Source organism: Typopeltis vanoorti, chromosome 3, assembly GCF_054136105.1.
Source record: "Typopeltis vanoorti isolate ZY-2024b chromosome 3, IOZ_Tvanoo_1.0, whole genome shotgun sequence".
Lineage (NCBI taxonomy): Eukaryota > Metazoa > Arthropoda > Arachnida > Uropygi > Thelyphonidae > Typopeltis > Typopeltis vanoorti.
This window is the reverse complement of record NC_143551.1, coordinates 40,069,275-40,090,525: the sequence shown is the minus strand read 5'-3', so window position 1 is coordinate 40,090,525 and position 21,251 is coordinate 40,069,275. Positions and strand designations below refer to the sequence as shown.

At 35.9% G+C, this 21,251-nt stretch overlaps 1 protein-coding gene across 1 annotated transcript in view; it reads left to right on the top strand.

Annotated features, from left to right (window-relative positions):
- The window catches only part of Ttc26 (tetratricopeptide repeat domain 26), a 337,099-nt gene that overhangs the window by 13,021 nt on the left and 302,827 nt on the right, over positions 1-21,251 (top strand). The window contains exon 3 of the mRNA XM_090415574.1: positions 9,773-9,865. Coding sequence (XP_090271700.1) covers positions 9,773-9,865 — 93 coding nt within the window. The remainder of the gene's footprint in view (positions 1-9,772; positions 9,866-21,251) is intronic.

Sequence of the window (21,251 nt, the reverse complement as noted above, 5' to 3'; positions counted from 1 at the left end):
CATATAGATAATGAATAACACAGGGGATAATGTACATCCTTGTCTCACACCAGATTTAACATTAAACCATCTTCCTGTACTTCGTTCAATTCTAACTGCTGACTCACAACTCAAATAAAGACTAAGTATTGCTTGATATAATGCCCCATTGACACCATATAACTGCAGCGTATTGAATAGCTTCTCTCTTGGCACCTTGTCATATGCCTTTTCCAAATCGACAAAACTTAAATACAGATCTTTGTTATATTCCCATGCTTTCTCGACTGTTTGTCGTAAAGTGAAGATCTGATCCTGACAGCCTCTATTTGGCCTGAATCCAGCTTGTTCTTCACCAAGCTTTTCTTCCACAATTCTTCTCAACCGTTTCTCAAGTATACTTGCATAGATCTTGCCAGGAACACTCAGTAGGGAAATACCTCTGTAATTCTCACATTCAGTTTTATTTCCCTTTTTATATATGGGTACTATGAGAGCTCTACTCCAATCATCGGGAATTCGTCCCTCTGCCCAGGCTTTCTGAACTATGCAGTGCAGCCACTGTAAGACTCTTATACCACCATACTTCAGCATTTCTGGTCGAATATCATCTACTCCTGCTGCCTTTCCACATTTCAAGCCTTTGATGGCTTTTTCTACTTCAAGTATGGATATGTATTCCTGACTGCATGCCTGGTCAGTGTTTTTTATCACTGTGCTGTCATCACTGCTTGTTTCATTTAGCAGTTTTTCAAAGTAATTACTCCATACTTCAAGGATATCTTTTTCTCCTGTTTTCATTTCGCCTTTATCATCTCTAATTCCTTTTACAGCACTCTTTCCTCCATTCCTAAGCTTCTTCAACAATCTCCAGAATATTTTGCCACCTTCTTGATATTTATTTTCTATATTCTTGCCAAAGTCCTCCCATGACTTTTGTTTAGCTAGTTTTACACACTGTTTAGCTTTCTTACATTTGTCTCTGTATTCTGTAAGAGTAAAAGCTGACTTATTTGCCAGGAACTTTTGATATGCTTTCTTCTTTTCCTTCACTGCCTCTTTAACTTCCTGTGTCTACCAGGGAGTTCTGATTTTTTTATCCTTGCACACAACCTCACCACATGCCTCTCTGGCAGAATCAATCAATGTTTCCTTCAGTTTGTCACTGAATCTCCAAGGTTTGATTCCTATTCTCAAACTCTTTCATTTTCTTTTCAATAACTTTTCTGTATTTTATTCTACAGTTCACATCTGAGAGCTGCTCAACTTTTATTCGCTTTAAAACTTTCTTACATGTTATTCTTTTCAATATGAAATTCAATTTTATCCTGCTCAAGACTAAATAGTGCTCACTTCCAATTTCAAATCCTCTGTACGCTCTGGTGTCCTGCACCAGGGAGAAAACATCACTATCAACAATAACATAGTCAATGAGACTTTTCTTATTCCTAGCCTCTTCTCTCCATGTGAATTTGTGCACATTTTTATGTTGGAACATGGTGTTAGTAATAACCAGTCCATGTCCTGAGCAGAAATCCAACAGATATTTGCCATTATTATTAGCTTTGCTCTTTTCTCATGGAATAAATTTGTTTCTAATTTAGAACATGATTTATATAAAATAAGACCCAATGTATATAAGATTTTGAAACACCTAAATGTAGATACCAAAGAAAACATAAAATTAAACACTGAATTGAAATGAGAAGAATTTCTAAATTACTACACAGAACTGTGGACAGACAAATATTTTAAAAAAGACAACTGGCAAACAATTAACAAAAATGAAAAGGAAATAACTGAAGAAGAATTAGAAATCAGCCTGAAAGAAACAAGAAACGGAAAATCACCTGGAGAAGATAAGCTAGGTTCAGAACTATATAAATATGCAGGAACAAGATTCAAAGGAAGACTCTTATTATTTTTAAATAAAATTTACTCAACTGGTATCCCCCCAATAGAATGGAAAAAAGCAATTGTGATTCCTATCTTTAAGAAAGGTAATAGAGATGACCCTAAAAACTATAGAGGTATCAGTATACTAAATTCATGTTACAAAATATATAGCAGAATCTTAAATAACAAACTAATGAAATATTCCGAAAACTTTATTCTAGAGGTACAAAATGGATTTAGAAAAGGACGATCATGTATAGACCCAGCCTTCTGCCTAAAATTAATAATAGAGAAAAGAAGAGAATATAATTTAGAAACACATATTGCATTTATTGACTTTGAAAAAGCATTTGACAAAGTTAAAAGAAACATATTATTTAACATATTAAAAGAAAGACAAATACCAAATAATATCCTAAAAGCTGTCACAAGTATATATGAAAATAATCAAATACAAATAAGATTAAATCACGAGCTATCATATACAAGAGAGATAAACCAAGGGGTCCTACAGGGATGTCCCCTCTCAGCAACTCTTTTTAATATCTACTTAAATGAAATAATAATAAAATGGAGTAAAAATTTACATCAAGGAATTAAACTTTCACCTACAGTTAACTTAAACACTCTCCTCTTTTTATCAGACGACCAAATAATAATTACAAATTCTGAAGATAACTTACAGAAAGCTATTTTAAATCTAAATGAGATATCCAAAGATTATGGTATGATAATATCAACGGAAAAATCAAAAACTATGGCCTTTAAAGGACAAGATCCAGCAAGAACTAAAATAGTATTAGATAACAAGATCTTAGAACAGGTGAATTCATTTAACTACCTAGGATGTATGATCACTTATGAAAATGAAAAAGATATAAACATAAAAATTGCAAAATATTTAAAAATAACAGGAGTAGTTAACTCTATATTTAAACCAAACCTAGTTCAAAAACAAACCAGGCTAAAAGTATACAATACATTAGCCCTACCGGTCTTAATGTATGGAAGCGAAATCTGAACAATAAAACAAAAAGATAAACAAAGATTAACAACAGCAGAAATGAAGTTTTTGAGAAAAACTGCAAAGTATACCCTATTTGATCACAAAAGAAATGAAGATATTATGAAAGAATTAAACGACGAACCAGTAATTGAAAAAATTAAAAAATATAAACATAAATGGATGGAACACGTTCAAAGAATGAAAACAGAAAGATTACCAAAACAAGCCTTAAAGTACAAGCCATTAGGAAAAAGAAAACCAGGACGTCCTCTTAAACGATTCAACGATGACTTCTAAGGCCGGAACAGGCCATACTAGGCCTAAATCCTTGATACGTATGATGATGAAAGAGGTGCTTAAGGGCCAAAGCTATATAACTGAGAGGACACTCTGAATAGCTTTTAAAGGAATGTGGAGAACCAACCAGGGCTTCTGACCTAATGTCCAATCCTCACCTTCTCGTGGTGCAACCTGTTGGGTATCTACCTGGATACTGAATGAACGAGGATGGGCTGGCAATTTGGAATTTAGCCCGACCAAATTGTATTCTTATTGGCTTAAACCAAAATACAAAATGATGGTACAACATGACAAAATTTCATGCCGGTGGGCGGTTAAACAAGGTCTCCCGTTGTTTTCACCAGGGAACCAGAGCGAACAGCGAAAAGTCAGCTACTGGAACAAATCTGAATACACACCCCAACTCAACATCACCAGAGTTAAAGATCGGTACTATCAACATAAGAAGTCTGAATGGCAAAGAAATGGAGCTAGTTGAGGAATTAGATAAGTACCAGATCGACATAATAGGGGTGACTGAAACAAAAAAAGACAAAAACTGGTGAGATCTTTCTGAGCAATAAATACAAAATGTTATATTAAGGCAATGACAATCAAGGAAAATAAGGAGCAGCCATAGTATTCAACACAAAATACGAGGCTAATCTTCTTGAATGGCAGGCTGTCTCAAGTAGAGTGATGTGGGCAAATATGAGAATGGGGAACTGGACAATGAGACTTATTTGTGCCTATGGTCCCACAGAAGGTTTTACTAAAGTAGAAGTGGAGGAATATTTTGAGTCTTTAGAGAAAGCAACTGACACAATGAAAAAGATAAAGTTGCTCCTTGTTGAGGATCAAAATAGCAGAGTAGGAAATATTTGGCAGACATTCAAAAATATTTTGAGAAAATTTGGAGAAAAGAGCAAAGCTAATAATAATGGCAAATATTGGATTTCTGCTCAGGACATGGACTGGTTATTACTAACACCATGTTCCAACATAAAAATGTGCTCAAATTCACATGGAGAGAAGAGGCAAGGAATAAGAAAAGTCTCATTGACTGTATTATTGTTAATAGTGATGTTTTCTCCCTAGTGCAGGACACCAGAGTGCACAGAGGATTTGAAATTGGAAGTAATCACTATTTAGTCTTGAGCAGGATAAAATTGAATTTCATATCGAAAAGAATGACATGTAAGAAACTTTTAAAGTGAATAAAAGTTGAGCAGCTCTCAGATGTGAACTGTAGACTAAAATACAGAAAGATTATTGAAGAAAAAATGAAGGAGTTTGATAACAGGAATCAAACCTTGGAGATTCAGTGGCAATATCTGAAGAAAACATTGATTGATTCTGCCAGGAGGCATGTGGTGAGGTTGTCTGCAAGGATAAAAAAATCAGAACTCCCTGGTGGACACAGGAAGTTAAAGAGGTAGTGAAGGAAAAGAAGAAAGCATATCAAAAGTTCCTATCAAATAAGTCAGCTTGTGTTCTTAGAGAATACAGAGACAAATGTAAGAAAGATAAACACTTTGTTAAATTAGCTAAACAAAAGTCATGGGAGGACTTTGTCAAGAACATAGAAAATTAATATCAAGAAGGTGACAAAATATTCTGGAGGTTGTTGAAGAAGCTTAGAAATGGAGAAAAGAGTACTGTAAAAGGAGTTACAGAAGATAAAGGTGACATGAAAATGGAAGAAAAAGATATCCTTGAAGTATAGAGTAATTACTTTGAAAAATTGCTAAATGAAACAAGCAGTGATAGTACAGTGGTAAAAAACACTGACCAGGCATACAGTCAGGAATACATATCCATACTTGAAGTAGAAAAAGCCATCAAAGACTTGAAATGTGGAAAGGCAGCAGGAGTAGATGATATTTGACCAGAAATGCTGAAGTAGGGTGGTATTAAAGTCTTACAGTGGCTGCACTGCATAGTTCAGAAAGCCTATACAGAGTGACGAATTCCCGATCATTGGAGTAGAGCTCTCATGGCACCCATATATAAAAAGGGAAATAAAACTGAATGTGAGAATTACAGAGGTATTTCCCTACTGAGTGTTCCGGGCAAGATTTATGCCCAGTATACTCGAGAAACGGTTGAGAAGAATTGTGAAATAAAAGCTTGATGAAGAACAAGCTGGATTCAGGCCAAATAGTGGCTGTCAGGATGAGATCTTCACTTTACGACAAATAGTGGAGAAATCATGGGAATATAACAAAGATCTGTATTTAAGTTTTTTCAATCTGGAAATTTGATATGACAAGGTGCCAAGAGAGAGGCTATTGAATATGCTACAGTTATATGGTGTCAGTGGGGCATTATATCAAGCAATACTTAGTCTGTATTTGAGTTGTAAGTCAGCAGTTAGAATTGAAGGAAGTACAAGAAGATGGTTTAATGTTAAATCTGGTGTGAGACAAGGATGTACATTATCCCCTCTGTTATTCATTATTTATATAGATCATATTATGAAGGAAAGTGGTATTAAACGTGATATCAAAAATTGGAGATGTTAATGTCAGCTCTTTGCTTTATGCAGACGATGTTATACTTCTAAATAAATCCGCTACAAGTTTGCAAGAGTCCCTGTCTAAATTGATAACTGTTGTAATAGATGTGGTATGAAGGTCAGCAATAAAAAGACAAAGACAATGAAAATAGGCAGAATCGTTGAAAATGTCAACTGCATTGTGAACGGAGAACCTATGGAACAAGTAATACATTTCAACTAGTTAGGCACGATTTTTAGTGAAAATGGTAAATTAAATATGGAAATAGACAACAGAATCAACAAAGCTGGTATGGTAGGAAGTCAATTGAATAAATTCATATGGAATAAGAGAGAAATTAGTCGGAACACTAAATTAGCTGTATACAAGACAGTGTTCAAAGCAATTTTAACTTATGGATCTGAGTGCTGGGTCAGAAGTAAAACCCTTGACCAAAGACTAGAGACCACAGAGAGTCACAGAGAGAAAGATTAGAGGCGTGAACAGATGGCATTAATGACAATATCATATTAAAAACAAGGAAATTAGGAAAGAACTTGATATTGTCAGCATCTAGGAATGCGTTAACAGAGCTAATCTCAGGTGGTATGGTCACTTATACAGAATGGGCGAGGAAATATTAGCAAAACAAGTGTTCTCTGCCAGGTTGGCAGATAAATGACTCAGAGGAAGACCAAGATTAAGTGGATTGATATGGTACGATGTGCCTTAGACGATAGAAATATAAGATCTGATAATGTTGGAGTCTTGACAAATAACAGACTGGTTTGGAGGAAAATTGTAGATGGGAAGTTAGTAATGATGTAAATTTTTCATGTAGTACCATAATATCCTATACACCCCCTTGAGGGTGCATGGCAGGAATTTGTTGATGATGAAGAAAAATGAAATTCAAAAGTTTTGCATATACCTTGCAGACATTAAAAAGTTTAAAACTTTAAGAAATAGATAACGAATGTTGTTATGGAAGTTTCAGATATTTTGCAGTTTAGTTGAAGAGAATCAGCATTTCAACTCAAATGTCATTGGCTTGCATTTGTTGTTGAGCTGTTTGAACTTGTGATAATATGCATATAGATGGAAGCAACCAGAATAGGAAGTGTGAGAGTGAGAGCATTTTCTACTCGATCTGGGATTGCTCAGAGGTGGAGAAATAATTGATGTGAGGTTTAGGTTCTACATGGAGTGGATGGCAGCTGGCAGCTACAACCTGACTCCAGCAGGGAAGATTAAGAGGCTGTCATTAGAACTGTTGTGCAACTGGATTTTGAGAGCTTGGGACATGATTTTGTCAATTGCCAAGTGTTTTTTAAAAACTGGCATCTCTAATGCCCTGGATGGGAGTGAAGATAATGCTGTTTGGGTAGATGCACCCCCCTTTTTTTTTACACATTTTTTAGGGGAAAAAACTTGATCATTGAATATTATAATGAATTTACAGTATTTCAAATAGAAAGTAATAAGTAGGTCTTCTTTCAACAAATACCTAATCTAACTAGGAAAGAATACCCATCCCTCTGTGAAAAATTATTATTTATCAAGCAAAGGCTTTGTGAATAATCATTTTTGTAGACACTGAAAGTCATGCTTTTCTTTGGTTGAAATCCAAGTATTTAGTTCCACCTCAAGTTCTGGCCATTTTGCAGTTCTGCTTAGGTTATGTTTACTCTAAGTTCTTTTTTTAGATCCTCTTCCTTATTCCACCAAGTTCTTATAATTTTCTCAGTTGGGGGTGGCCCAAAATGTCTCTCTGCAGCCCTGTTTCCATGTTCTTTAGCATACACAATCACACGTACCTTGTATGCAATATTGTAGCAATGCTGACATTTTTCAGCCATAATTTACCAAGAAATTTAGAGAAAATTTAACGGCAGAAATCGATCACCGTTCACAACACCTGCGACAACAATTGGAAAGTTTAAACGAACAGGAACACAGCTGTGATTGTCGATGACAGCACAGGTGCATTCACTGAACTCTATGTAACTGGAATGCTCTCACACTGTAAGGAAGAAAGAAAGAAATCGTGTAACATGGAACAGAGAAAATTTCCAGAAATGAAAGTAATAAAAAACTGAGTATCAGCATACAATACTCACCCTGGTTTTTGGACCTATTTTCAAAGGAAAAAAGTGTGTCTTATACGCCGGCATTTACGGTAAGTTAATTACAGAAGCATTGTCACTGAAGATTCAAATATATTGCATGATGAAGGTGAGTGGCTGATTGCATAAATAACGTTTATAATTAAAATTTGAATGCATTCATTTTATAAATAATGTGAGCAATTATAAATTATAATGAATACTAAGGATTTAATTATAAATGTTGATTCATTTTTTTTTTTTTCCTGATAAACTTTTAATTTCCGAAAAGTTATATTTGAGTAAATGCGGTACTTGCAGAAAGATTTGAATAGACGAATTGTGGGCATATGAAAATGGCTGTCATTTCAATATTAATAAATGTAAAGTCATGTACTTTGGTGTTAGATATCCAATATCATATTATATTGGTGGGATTATGTTTGAAGAAACTGATGAGGCTAGGGATCTTGGAGTTTTAGTAGACTGAAAGTTGAAGTTCAAGGGTCATATAGCAAAAATTGTAAATACAACTCAGATAATAATGGCAATGCCGAAATGTAAAGATAAGGAAATCATATTGCCTCTTTACAAGGCCTTGATAAGACCTCATTTGGACTATTCACACAACAACCGCGACAACAATTGGAAAGTTTAAACGAACAGGAACACAGCTGTGATCGTCAATGACAGCGCATGCACATCCACTGAACTCTACGTAACTGGAATGCTCTCACACCGCACAGAAGCAAGAAAGAAATCACGTAACTTGGAACAGAGAAAATTTCCAGAAATGAAAGGTCTGGTCTCCTGGTTTCCATTGTGATTCTGATACAGTTTAGAAAGTGTCAAAAATGATATCAGGATTGTGGAATATAAATTATGAAGACAGATTGAGAATTTGTAGGCTGCAAACACTAGCAAACAGGAGAAAGAGGGGTGATGTGATTCAGACTTACAAACTTCTGAAAGGATTATATATAGAATTTAAGTAGATGGAATTTTTCATTTTATGGAGGATGGGTAAAGGATGCAAGAGCATCCATGGAAGTTGAGAATGAAGGGGATTGGGACTAGATTGTTTTGTCAGGAAGGGGATTAGGACTAGATTTTTCTCTCATAGAGTAGTGTGTGTGTGTGTGTGTGTGTGTGTGTGTGAGTGTGAGTGAGTGAGTGAGTGATCAGAAAGATTGCCATTGGATGTTATGTGTGCAAGTAGTGTGAATGAATTCAAGAACATGTATGAGAGTTGGTGTGAATACTGTAACCTCTCTCAATGAGTTTCTGATTCCCTGAAGATCTCTCTTAATAATAATAATAATATTAACATGGTCTTTTAATATAAAGATAAAAAGAAGGGAAAGCTAAACATTATATAAAAGTAGCTAAATAAAAGTGAGGGAAATACTTTTTTATAAAAGGCAGAACATGAATATATTAGGCATATTTTAATATACATGTAGTTAACTTTATACACACTCTCAAGATGTGTATTGGATTACTTTGTTTACATTAATCATATAAGCTGTTTTACTCATAAGATATATTTGTTTGAGAGCATACATTAACAGACTTAAATTACATGAATTATAAGAGATTTATGTCATACATTTCATTGTCATGAAATGTATAATATTAAACAGATAGATTAAAATTGAAAATTAAGAAATACATCAAGTCAAATATAGCATCAAACTTGAAATTAAATTCGGTTATCTTAGTTGAGTTTTTTATTGAAACAATTAAGCAGTTGAACTATAAGCATGAGTTGCTGTTGAGATAGTGCTGGGCAACTTTATTGGTATGTTTGTGGGATGTGTCATAGGATGGTGATACTTTTGAGGAAGTACTTTTTTTTTTATTAGTGGAGAGGATCACTTATCATACAGTTGATATTTAAAATATGTATATACCTTTATTTGGTCTTTATTGCTGTCATGTGGTTATTGTAAAAATGTATTTGTAACTAATAGAGAATTTAAATTTAACTGTTAACTTTTATTTCAAAGTTTGCCAGAAGTAGCGGTAAAGGAAATCTTGAAAATGATCTGTGGATTGGCTACTGTGCTTTTCATCTCGGAGATTATCGAAGATCCATGGAGGTAAGCGATTCTGATTATTTAAAAGAACCTGTTATTATGTTTATATAAGGGAGGAGGTTTCTTTCCTATAATACATTGTGTAATATATATATATGTGTTTATTAATTTAATTTAAATGACTTAAACACCGAGAATAATAAAGAATAAGGTTTAATGAGAACACTACTAGTCTCGTTGGTAAACCATCTTCTTCAGGTGTCAAAGTACAAAGAATTTTACAAAATAATCTGACAGAAACATTACATAATGATAACAACAGATCTACTAGAAACTGTAGTACAGTTTAAATTGGAGTCCACACTATAGTTCCAACTGTATGTTTATGCATGTGTGTGATATCGCGAGAATGCCAGCACTGGACAGCAGAGCTGTGTGAATCAGGTAAACTGTAGCTAAGGCTGCTATTCATGTGGTTTGAATCGAGGGTAATTTCTTTAGACTCAGGAATACGTCTTTCAAGTTCATCATAACATTTGTGAATATTAGAAGTTTGAGACCAGTCTATTTGATGTTGGTGGCCTTCATCAGAGTTTATAGAGAACAAGATGTGGCTGGTGAGAGTGCTGGCTCAGATTCTGTTATAGGATATATCTCTTTTGTGCTCTTCAACACGGAGAAGGATAGATTTATCAGTCTGTCCATAGTAAGGTTTTCCAAAATTAAAAATAATCTTGTATACTCCTGGGAACTGAAGATAGTGATGTTTTTCTTTAGGTTGATTAAGGATAGAACTGAGTTAAGGAAAAGTAAAGAAACATTTTGATGTTGAACTTTTTTAAAATTTTAGCCAGTTTGTGGGAGAGGAAACTAATGAAAGGCAAGGAGATTTAGCTCTGTGGGTAGTAGAATCTTCATTAGTTAGTTGACGATGGCAAAAAAGAAATTTCTCAATAGTTTTTGAAGTAAAATCAAAATTTATTATTAAGATAAGTCCTTTTGAGGAAATTAAGTTCATTTTGAAGCTCTACGTCGTCTGATAATAAGGATCTGGCCCGATGTGCAAGGGTGGAAATAATGCCAAATTTCTGTGGAGGGTAGTGGTGAGAAGATGCATGAAGGTATCTGTCTGTATGTGTTGGCTTCCTGAAGATTGAAATTTTAATATTATCAGAGCACCTTGTAAGTTTTATGTCTAAAACAGGAAGACAATTGTTAGTGTCTAGCTCATAGGTGAATTTGATCTTGTGATGAAAGTTATTTAGATGATCCAGAAAAACTTTGAGGTTATCTAGGCTGTGTTCCCATATAAGAAAAACATCATCAATATAACGGAGCCAGAATTTAGTTTTAATCTGGCTGAACAAATCGCCTTTTCCTCCGAGTCTTTGAGAAATATATTAGCTAGCACCCGGGAAAGCGGACTACCCATAGCTAGTCCGGAGTTTTGTTTAAAGATCTTGTCCTCGATTCTAAAGTAACCTGAGTTGACACAGTGGGTAAGTAAGGCGAAGAATTTCTTTGATAATTTGTTTCTAAGATCAAAGACCTCAAACTGAACAAATCAGATTTGATGGCAAGCTTCGACGTACTGTTGCTTTTCACAAATGTTTGAACTCAGGAGGTTCTCACTCTTCTCAATAGCAAATTATCAAAGAAGTTCTTTGCCTTACTTACCCATTGTGTCAACTCAGGCTACTTTAGATTCAAGGACAAGATTTTTAAAGAAAACTCCAGACTAGCTATGGGTAGTCCGCTTTCCCCAATGCTAGCTGATATATTTCTCAGACTTGGAAGAAAAAACGATTTGTTCGGCCACAATAAAACCTAAAATCTGGCTCTGTTATATTGATGATGTTTTTCTTATATGGGAACATGGCCTAGATAACCTCAAAATTTTTCTGGATCATCTAAATAACTTTCATCACAAGATCAAATTCACCTGTGAGCTACAAACCAACAATTGTCTTCTTTTTTAGACATAAAACTTACAAGGTACTCTGATGATATTAAAATTTCAATCTTTAGGAAGCCAACACATACAGACAGATACCTTCATGCATCTTCTCACCACTACCCTCCACAGAAATTTGGCATTATTTCCACTCTTACACATTGGGTCGGATCCTTATTATCAGACGAACGTAGAGCTTCAAAAGGACTTTTCTTAATAATGATTTTACTTCAAAAAGTATTGAGAAATTTATTTTTCACTGTCGTCAACTAACTAATGAAGATTCTACTACCCCCAGAACTAAATCTCCTTGCCTTTCATTAGTTCTCTCTCCCACAAACTGGCTAAAATTTTAAAAAAGTTCAACATCAAAACATGTTTCTCTACTTTTCCTAAACTCCGTTCTATCCTTAGTCAACCTAAAGATAAACATCACCATCTTCAATTCCCAGGAGTATACAAGATTATTTTTAATTGTGGAAAACCTTACTATGGACAGACTGATAAATCTCTCCTTTTCCGTGTTGAAGAGCACAAAAGAGATATATCCTATAACAGAATCCGAGCCGGCACTCTCGCCAGCCACATCTTGTTCTCTATAAACTCTGATGAAGGCTGCCAACATATAGACTGGTCTACTTTTCCTAATCTACTTTCCCAAACTTCAAATTAAAATTTTCCAAATTTCATTCTTCTTGAGTCTAATTCTTGAGACGTATTCTCAAGATGTATTCTTGAGTCTAAAGAAATTACCCTCGATTCAACCCACATGAACAGCCTTAGCTACAGTTTACCTGATTTGCACAGCTCTGCTATCCAGTGCTGGCTTTCTCGCGATATCACATGCATGCATAAACATACATGTAGTGCGGATTCCAATTTAAACTGTACTACGGTTTCTAGTAGATCTGTTGTTATCATTGTGTAATGTTTCTGTCAGATTATTTTGTATAATTCTTTGTACTTTGACACCTGAAGAAGATGATTTACCAACGAAACTAGTAGTGTTCTCATTAAACCTTATTCTTTATTATTCTCGGTGTTTAAGTCATTTAAATTAAATTAATAAACATGTTGTTAAACCGAGTAAATCTGCATGCAAATATATATGTATATATATATATATATATATATTGCAACCCTGCAAGAAAAATGACACAAGTCCAAAATATGAAATTGTTCAGGAGAGAGGAAAGAAAATTGTGTATTTTAAGGTTAACCAAAGCAACACTAGCGAACTCACATGGGAAGTATTTGAATTCAACTTGTTCTTTATTAAACCTTATTCTTTATTATTCTCGGTGTTTAAGTCATTTAAATTAAATTAATAAACATGTTGTTAAACCGAGTAAATCTGCATGCAAATATATATGTATATATATATATATATATATATATTGCAACCCTGCAAGAAAAATGACACAAGTCCAAAATATGAAATTGTTCAGGAGAGAGGAAAGAAAATTGTGTATTTTAAGGTTAACCAAAGCAACACTAGCGAACTCACATGGGAAGTATTTGAATTCAACTTGTGTCACTTTTCTTAATTGAAGCCTATGTATTTAGAACACAACAATGAAATTTGGAAAATTTTAATTTGTGTCACTTTTCTTGTGATGGTGCAATATATATATATATATTGCACCCTCACATGAAATCTTCCATAAGCATGAGATCTTCCATAAAAGGAAGGTAACAGACATCTGAGGTGGCAGTTTTGCCACCTTGATGTCTGTTGCATGCTGCACTGTTCTGATCATGAAGCGACCCCCGCATGTTTGGTGTGGTCCAAAAGGACCACAACAAACCGGCCATTGTCCAAGAGGTCACGAAGACTTGTAGGACATTCTTCAGGCCATCACAGCTGCTGTATCAGTGGACATGGCGGGTTCTCCTTCCACCTCATAGTGTGGCCCATCAACACGAACAGTGCAGCATGCTCTTCATGAGATGGAGTTTTTCAGACAGGCTGCGAGGAGGAAACCTTTCATCTTGGAGATGAACGCTCGGTGGCATCTGCACTATTGTCAAGAGCATCAGCACTCAACCAGTGGGCAAAAGCGATGTGGAGTGATGAGAGTGGCTTTACTCTCTAGCAATTGGGTGAATGTGTGTGTGTGTGGGTGGGTCTAGATGCACCTTCACGAGAGAGATGAAAAGACTGTCTCATGCATACAGTGAAAGATTTTGGTAGTGGAGTCACGGTATGGGCAATGTTCTGTTCTGCAGGTGTGTGCTCCCCCATATGTGGTTTGGGCATGAGACAGTGCCTCTATGTACCAGGAGGTGCCGGCTGATAATTTTCCTGGAACAATGGTGGAGTTCTATGGGAATGCAACCGATTGTTTCTTCCAGCAGGACAATGTGCCTTCCATGCTGCATGTACAACACAAAGGTGGTTCACGGAGATTGGCAATCACCTGTTGCTTTAGCTGGCCCAGAGTCCCGATTTGAACCTGATTGAAGTGATGTGGGATATTCTGTAGCACCGCATATGCCTGTGCAAGCCACCTGTCGCCAACCACCATCAATTATTGGAGCTTATGAAGGTGCCAAATGGCATTGGAAGGCTGTCTACAAGTTACTGTGTCAGCAACTTGTAGACAGCCTTCCCCGACATGTTACAGCGGTTACTTGCAAAGCTAGCCCAACATGTTATTGACTGCATCCATCATGTATGTCTTGTCAAACGAGTGGTGTCTGGATACTTTTATTATTATTATTATTCAGACCTCCATGGAGTCAAAAGACTCATCGCTTGAGGTCCTTCCTAGGAAACACAAAGTCTATCAAGATTCATCGTGGGAGGTCCCTCCTAGGAAACAAAGTCTATCATATCACTCCTTAAACTCATTGACCATTCTCGCTCTCACCACTCTATCAGGCAGTGCATTCCATGGTTCAACCACCCTCCATTCAAAGAAACCACTCCTCACCCTCGTGCTCAGTTTCCTTTCATAACTTCCAGGGATGGCCTCTTGTCATCACTCCTTCCCGCTGTTCAACCAAGCGAAAGAACTCCCCAGTGTCAACCCTGTAACCACCTCTCAAGAGTTTAAAAGTCTCAATCATATCATCTCTCCTTCTGTCCACCAAACTCTGCAGTCCACATTCCCTCAGCCAATCTTCAACTAACATTGTACATTCCTGAAACCATCTTTGTTATCTACCTTTGTAGCCTTTCCACAGTTAATTTATCCCCTTCAAATCCTGGGGACCAAATCTGAGAACAGTAGTCTAAGTGTGGTCTGATCAGGGTCTTATACAATGGAATTATAACTCTTTTATCTCTGTAGGTCAGCGTCCTTCTCATTATTGCAGCAATTCTCTGTGTTACCTTCACCAACTTTGCAGTATGTCCCCTGAATTTAAGGTTTTTATCAATCATCAACTCCAGATTTCTTGTTTCCCCTACTTCCTCCAGTATATCTCCTCCTATAGAGTATGCAACATCCCATCGATGTGTCCCCAAACCTCAAGACCTTACATTTTGCTACATTCAACCAACAACCCCATTCATTTGCCCATCTGTCTAACTTATTCAAATCCTCTTGCATGACTACCACATCTTCACTATTACTAATAACCCTTCCCGGCTTCACATCATCCGAAAACAACTGAATATCTCCCTGCAATCCACTGACAATGCCATTGATATAAAGGTTGAACAATATAGGTCCCAGTACTGAGGGTTACAAGTGGGATCCCACTTGTAACCCTCTGCCTCCTTGAAACTGCCCCACTATACACAACTCTCTGATACCTTTCAGACAGTCAATCCTGAATCCAGTTGAACAACCTGACATCCAAAGCCATGTGCCACAACTTAATTATCAGCTTATCATGTGGCACCCTGTCAAATGCCTTTGCTGAATCCAAGAAAATGGCAGTATATGCCTTTCCCCTCATCTACTGCTCTTGTAACTTTATTATAAAAGGCTAGCATATTACTAAAACAAGAGCGTCCCTTCACAAATCCATGTTGACTCTCACAGATAACATTACCCTCATCTTCCCAATGCTGTATACGTTCCCTAACTAAATTCTCCAAGATCTTAACACCTACTGATGACAAACAAACTGGCCTATAATTAGACACTTCCAGTCTGCTACCACCCTTATGCAATGGCACTATCTTACCTCCCTTCCATTCCCTGGCACTTTTCCCATAGCCAGACTTTCATTGAAAAGCCAGGTTAAAGGAGCTGCCAGTTCTTTAGCACATTCTCTCAAAATTCATGGTGAAATACCATCCATCCCACAGCTTTACTGACATCCAGAGTACTCAGCATTTGGAACACACTCTCCTCCTGCACCTCTAAACCTCAAACCTGCCCTATCCCTCTAGTATTAAAATTTACTCCTCCAGGAGAAATACTCCAATAAAGTGTTCATTGAACAATTCCACTATGTCCTATGCATCAGTCATTCTATTCCCATTTTTATCTCACAATGTCATTCTTCCACAATCATTTTTCCTCCTACTGGCTACATAGCTAAAAAATTACCCAGGATTCTCTTTGGATCTTAGGGCCAATCTCTTCTCATATTCCAGTTTCACTTTCCTTACCATACTAGTCGCTCTCCTTTCCTGTGTCTTATATTCTTCATGCATCTTCTCTTCACCTATCTCCTTATATCTCTTCCATAGCCTCTTTTTCGCATGCAATTCCTGTTCAATATTGTTTGTCATCCACTTTACTCTAAATTGTGTCCTCTTCTTCACTTGTGGGATACAGCTTACTATTGCTGCTAACAAATATTCCTTCACAATTTCCCAAGCACTAATGATATCCTGGCCTTCCGATTCCTCCATCCATGAAACTTCCCCAAGTTGATGTGTAAGACTATTACAATCATCTGCCTTATAATTCCACATACGTTCCCATTTATTTGATACTCCTGCATGTCTTCCAAGTCAAAACCATATGGTCACTCTCTCAAACTGGTGGGAGAGATGTCATCTCAGTTATTATCAACTCTTTTGATGCTATGACCAAATCCAAAACTCTTGATCCTCTTGTTCCCTCTATTACATGTTGCCTAAGACATTTGTCCTTCAAGAATTCTAGAAATTCCATTCCCTTATTGCTACATGCATCTTCCTCTCCCTAATTTATACTACTGTAGTTAAATCTCCCATAACAATCATTCTTCTTGCACTTGCCAAACTCAACTGTCTAAACATCTCCTGGTCCCCACCCTTTGTGCTCCCTGGTTTGTAGCAACACCCCACTAAATATCCTGTCTTGCCTACCTCTATCTCACACCATATACTTTCAAAATCATTAGTGTCACTGCCTCCCAAAGTCTCCACTCTTAGAGGACATAAGTCGTTACTTATCATAAGTACTCCACCACCACGCTTTCCCTTCCTTTTTTTTAATACTTTTGGCAGGGCAGTGTATATTGCAAGTTGGACTCTTTAGGAAATTTCTAAGGAAGGAGATTTTTTCAAAGGAAAGTAATAAAATGAATGAATAAAGATAAGTTTCTTTTGTTAGTTTGGAGTTGAATAGTGAAAGATGGGTGGGGGGTTGAATAGCTGTCATGTTTAACAGATTTTTAACAGAATTGGAGAATTACTAATGCCATTTCTAATGACCAGTCACAATGGAAATGTTTGCAGATGCTTCAGAAACTGAATGTCTGTGTGAAAGAGAGTGGAGTGAATTGGTGAGAGATATGTTGATAATCAACTCAGTTGCTCTCTTCTGCTGAGTCAAGTTATTTTTGGGCTCTCTTAGGGAACTATTCCAAATATCAGAACAGTATTCAATAGTTGCATGTTTTTGTGATTTGTATAGAGTTAATAACTGCTTAGAGGTAAAGTAATGTAGTGAAAGAGAAAATTTCTTACCAAGGAGGTGATATATTTGTGATGCTCTTATGCCAAGAAAGATTGGAGATTGGAGTTATCTTAAGAAGAGAAATCTTATTATTTCCAGGGATTTGGGTATTGTCAAAAGCAAGCTTGGAAGAAAAGAATTCTTTTTTTTTTTTAATAAGATAGTATTGTGGTTAACTAATAATGAAATTAATGATTTGGTGATCAGAATTCTGAAATATTCTGAAATATTTGGTAATTTGTGTAGTTCAAAGTCAGTCAAATGAGCAAGAGGAGTAATGTACTCTCATCACCAAAACTCTAGATTTGCAGCAACTGGAGATAGTCAATGATCTCTAGATAGAGTAGAGTAGGAGGAAGAACAGAACCATGTTAAACACTATCATCAGTTTCAAAGTTTGTTGAAACTAATGATACTATGTTGGAATAGGGCCTTACGCTATCAAGACTGGACAGCATCTAAAGGATGGCAGCAGAAGAACTAATTTTTTTCAGAACCTGGTCAGGAGAAGTGGGATATTTGACTAAAGTAATGGCTCTCTAATCCTGTGTAGCTATTGTAAGACAAACCAAGGTATTGGTTTTGACTCTTTGAGAGCAAGGGGTGCTAAGCATCTTGCAGAAGATAGTAGACCACCATGGAAATATTTGACTTTGTGACTTGGAAAATTTAGCATGAGAACTTTGGCTAAGGACTTTCAAATGGACTTCTTATTGATAAGCCAAAATTAGATTTTCTGACAGCACGTGGAAAAAACAAAAAACAAAGATGTATTACCAGATCTCCCTAGGTGAATCACATCCACGAACCAATTTTGGTGGAGGTGGATTCATAATTAGACCAAAACAAACCAAAAATGTCTTATCTTGTAACATTTTATAAGAAAGAGTAGGAAAACTGATTGTTCAAGTGGGTCAAACAGAAACATTAAATATAATAATCTGCTATGCATCAACTTCCATAGCTGACAAAGAAACAATAGAAGATTTCTACAAGCAAATAGAAGACAGCTTAAAAGACAAAGGTAAATATATAATAGTACAATGGTGGCGAACCTTTTTATGTGCATGTGCCAAAAATTTACAAATCAAGTTGCTAATGTGCCGGGTAGTTTTTAATAGGGGAAAATTAATAGAAAATGAATTAATTTATAATATATATATATAATATTTTATAAATAATTATTAATAATTTTATAAATAATATTTTATTTTATTTATATATAAATTTATAATATTATTCAGTGTAAAATTGATTATTGTATCATTAAATTGATTTTAATGATGTTGGTTTAAAAAAAAAAAACGGTAGCGAGAAAAATATTTATGCATTGTAATTCACCATAGAAGTCAGCTGAGCAGGTGACTTCTATGGTGAATATGGAGGGAAGCAGCAGAAGGATGTCAACTTGTAGGCGAAATGCTTGCCATATTTACTCGAATATAACTTGCCCTCGCGTATAACTCGCACCCCTGATTTTACTTTACAAAAAAGACAGTAAAAAGTTTTGCATATACCTCACACACAAAAAATGTTTAAACTTGTTCACATCGAGGCGATAGTAACTTGCCCTCCTCAACAGCCATTATACTGCAGATGCAAGAAAAACAAGTATCCCTGAATAAGGGACAGAGGCTTTTGCAGTCTGTGCAATATATTTCTCAACAAATAGTGCAATTAGAGACAGCTGGAATAAAAACTGCACTAACTAATGAATCACATGTTGCCTCTCATAGAAACTATGCTGTATAGACTCAGCAAAATCATATGTTGCACCGAAACACAGTATATAACTAAAAACTATTGTCCAATTTTTCAATTACATGAAATAAGTGTTTGTTTTATTGCATTTGAAATTCTTGACGTCATTATGACAGATCACAAAGGCTAACTTCAAATAAAATTCTACCAAGAATTGAAACATGCCATATAATTAGTGTGTAAATTTGCCTGCCAGCTCAAACAACTAGCAATAAAATTCAACCAAGGGTCGAAACTTTGTGTGAGTTGAGCCCGCTGATAATGAGAAGTTCCATCAGAATGATAAATGACACCCTCATCGTGAATGTGTTAAAACTAAGAAATATATAGTGAATGTTGTTATGAGAGTTTCAGATGTTATGGAATTCGGTTGAAGAGAATTAGCATTTCAACTCAACAATTGTCAGTTGCCTTTGTCTTTGGATCACGTGATCTTTTGTTAATACTGCACCAATCATATGCACATCTCCATAGTGGCTCTCTTGTGTAAAACAAAATTTAACTTGTACGTATTGTAATAATTAAAAAAAGTTGAATAATTTATAAGTGTATAAAAGGATATCACCTGTAAATCGTTGATGTACCAGAAAAATTCTCAGATGTGCCAACTCTGGCATGCATGCCATAGGTTCGTCATCTATGTAATCGTATATGGGGGTTTCAGTGCCAAAATTGGTAAAGGCCAGCCAGCCTGGAGAGAAATATGCGACTCCATGGATGATAGATGATGGAAATGCTGGCAGAGTTTGCTGAAGCAACAAGGCTTTATATAATGAATTCTTTAAAAAGTGCTCTAGAAGAAGGTGAACATGGAGATCTCCACTACTGTTGAGAAGTGACAAATTCATCATACCCCATCCACCTCATCTCTATGGCCTTCCTTATGCATAAGAAAGGCCATAGAATACATAAGGATGGCAACCCACTATGCCCAATAGTGGACTATATTGGTTCTCCATCTTACTACCTTGCAAAATATCTCTCGTCATCTTTGGAATCTCACTGGCCAGCTCTTATATCAAAAACATTCTCCACTTCAAAGAAAAAATAAAAGATCTGCATTTGTCTAATAACGAGATTATGGAAATGCTGACAGAGGTTTCTTTTGATAGTCTCCCTATTCACCAACTTACCATTACAAGAGACTCTTCAGTTTTTTACAGTTTGATTTCCCAGCAGACATTGTCAGCGTGTTTAATTTACCATCAATGCAGTCAAATTAATAGAAGGAACAATAATGGGAAGTCCTATCTCACCAGTCTTAGGTGATTATTTCATGACACATCTAGAAAAATAACTCTTTGACACTATATTCCCTCAGCCTCATATATGGTTACATTTTTGTTGATGATATATTTGCAGTCTGGTCCCAGCTGCGCACTGAGTGAGAATTACTTCAGTTCCTAGAGAAAATAAACTACTTGTACTCCCATATCAAGTTCACTATTGAGCCTGAATCCAATAACCAACTACCCTTTTTGGATAATGTAATAATTCATAATTCTGCAGGTAATGTTGAATTTTCAGTTTATTGGAAGCCAATCTTTACTGTCAGGTACATTCAGTCATCCTCCCACCATCATTCATCATAAAAAATGGGTATTATCAAGAGTCTTGTACACAGAGCTCATACAGTCTACTCTTCTGATTCCCATTTGTTAGATGAACTGAATAAAATTAAAAGCAATCTGATATATAATAGATACAACAAAACTAGCATTCAAAAAATTATTGATAATTATCATCCATCTACCAGACTACAATTTGATGTGTAAAGAATTTCAATACCCTACCTTCTGATGGTAGGATTACTTTGATATACTCTTGCAAAGTGAACACTTTGCAAGAGTATATCATCCAGATGGTGATATTGCAGGAATGAGGA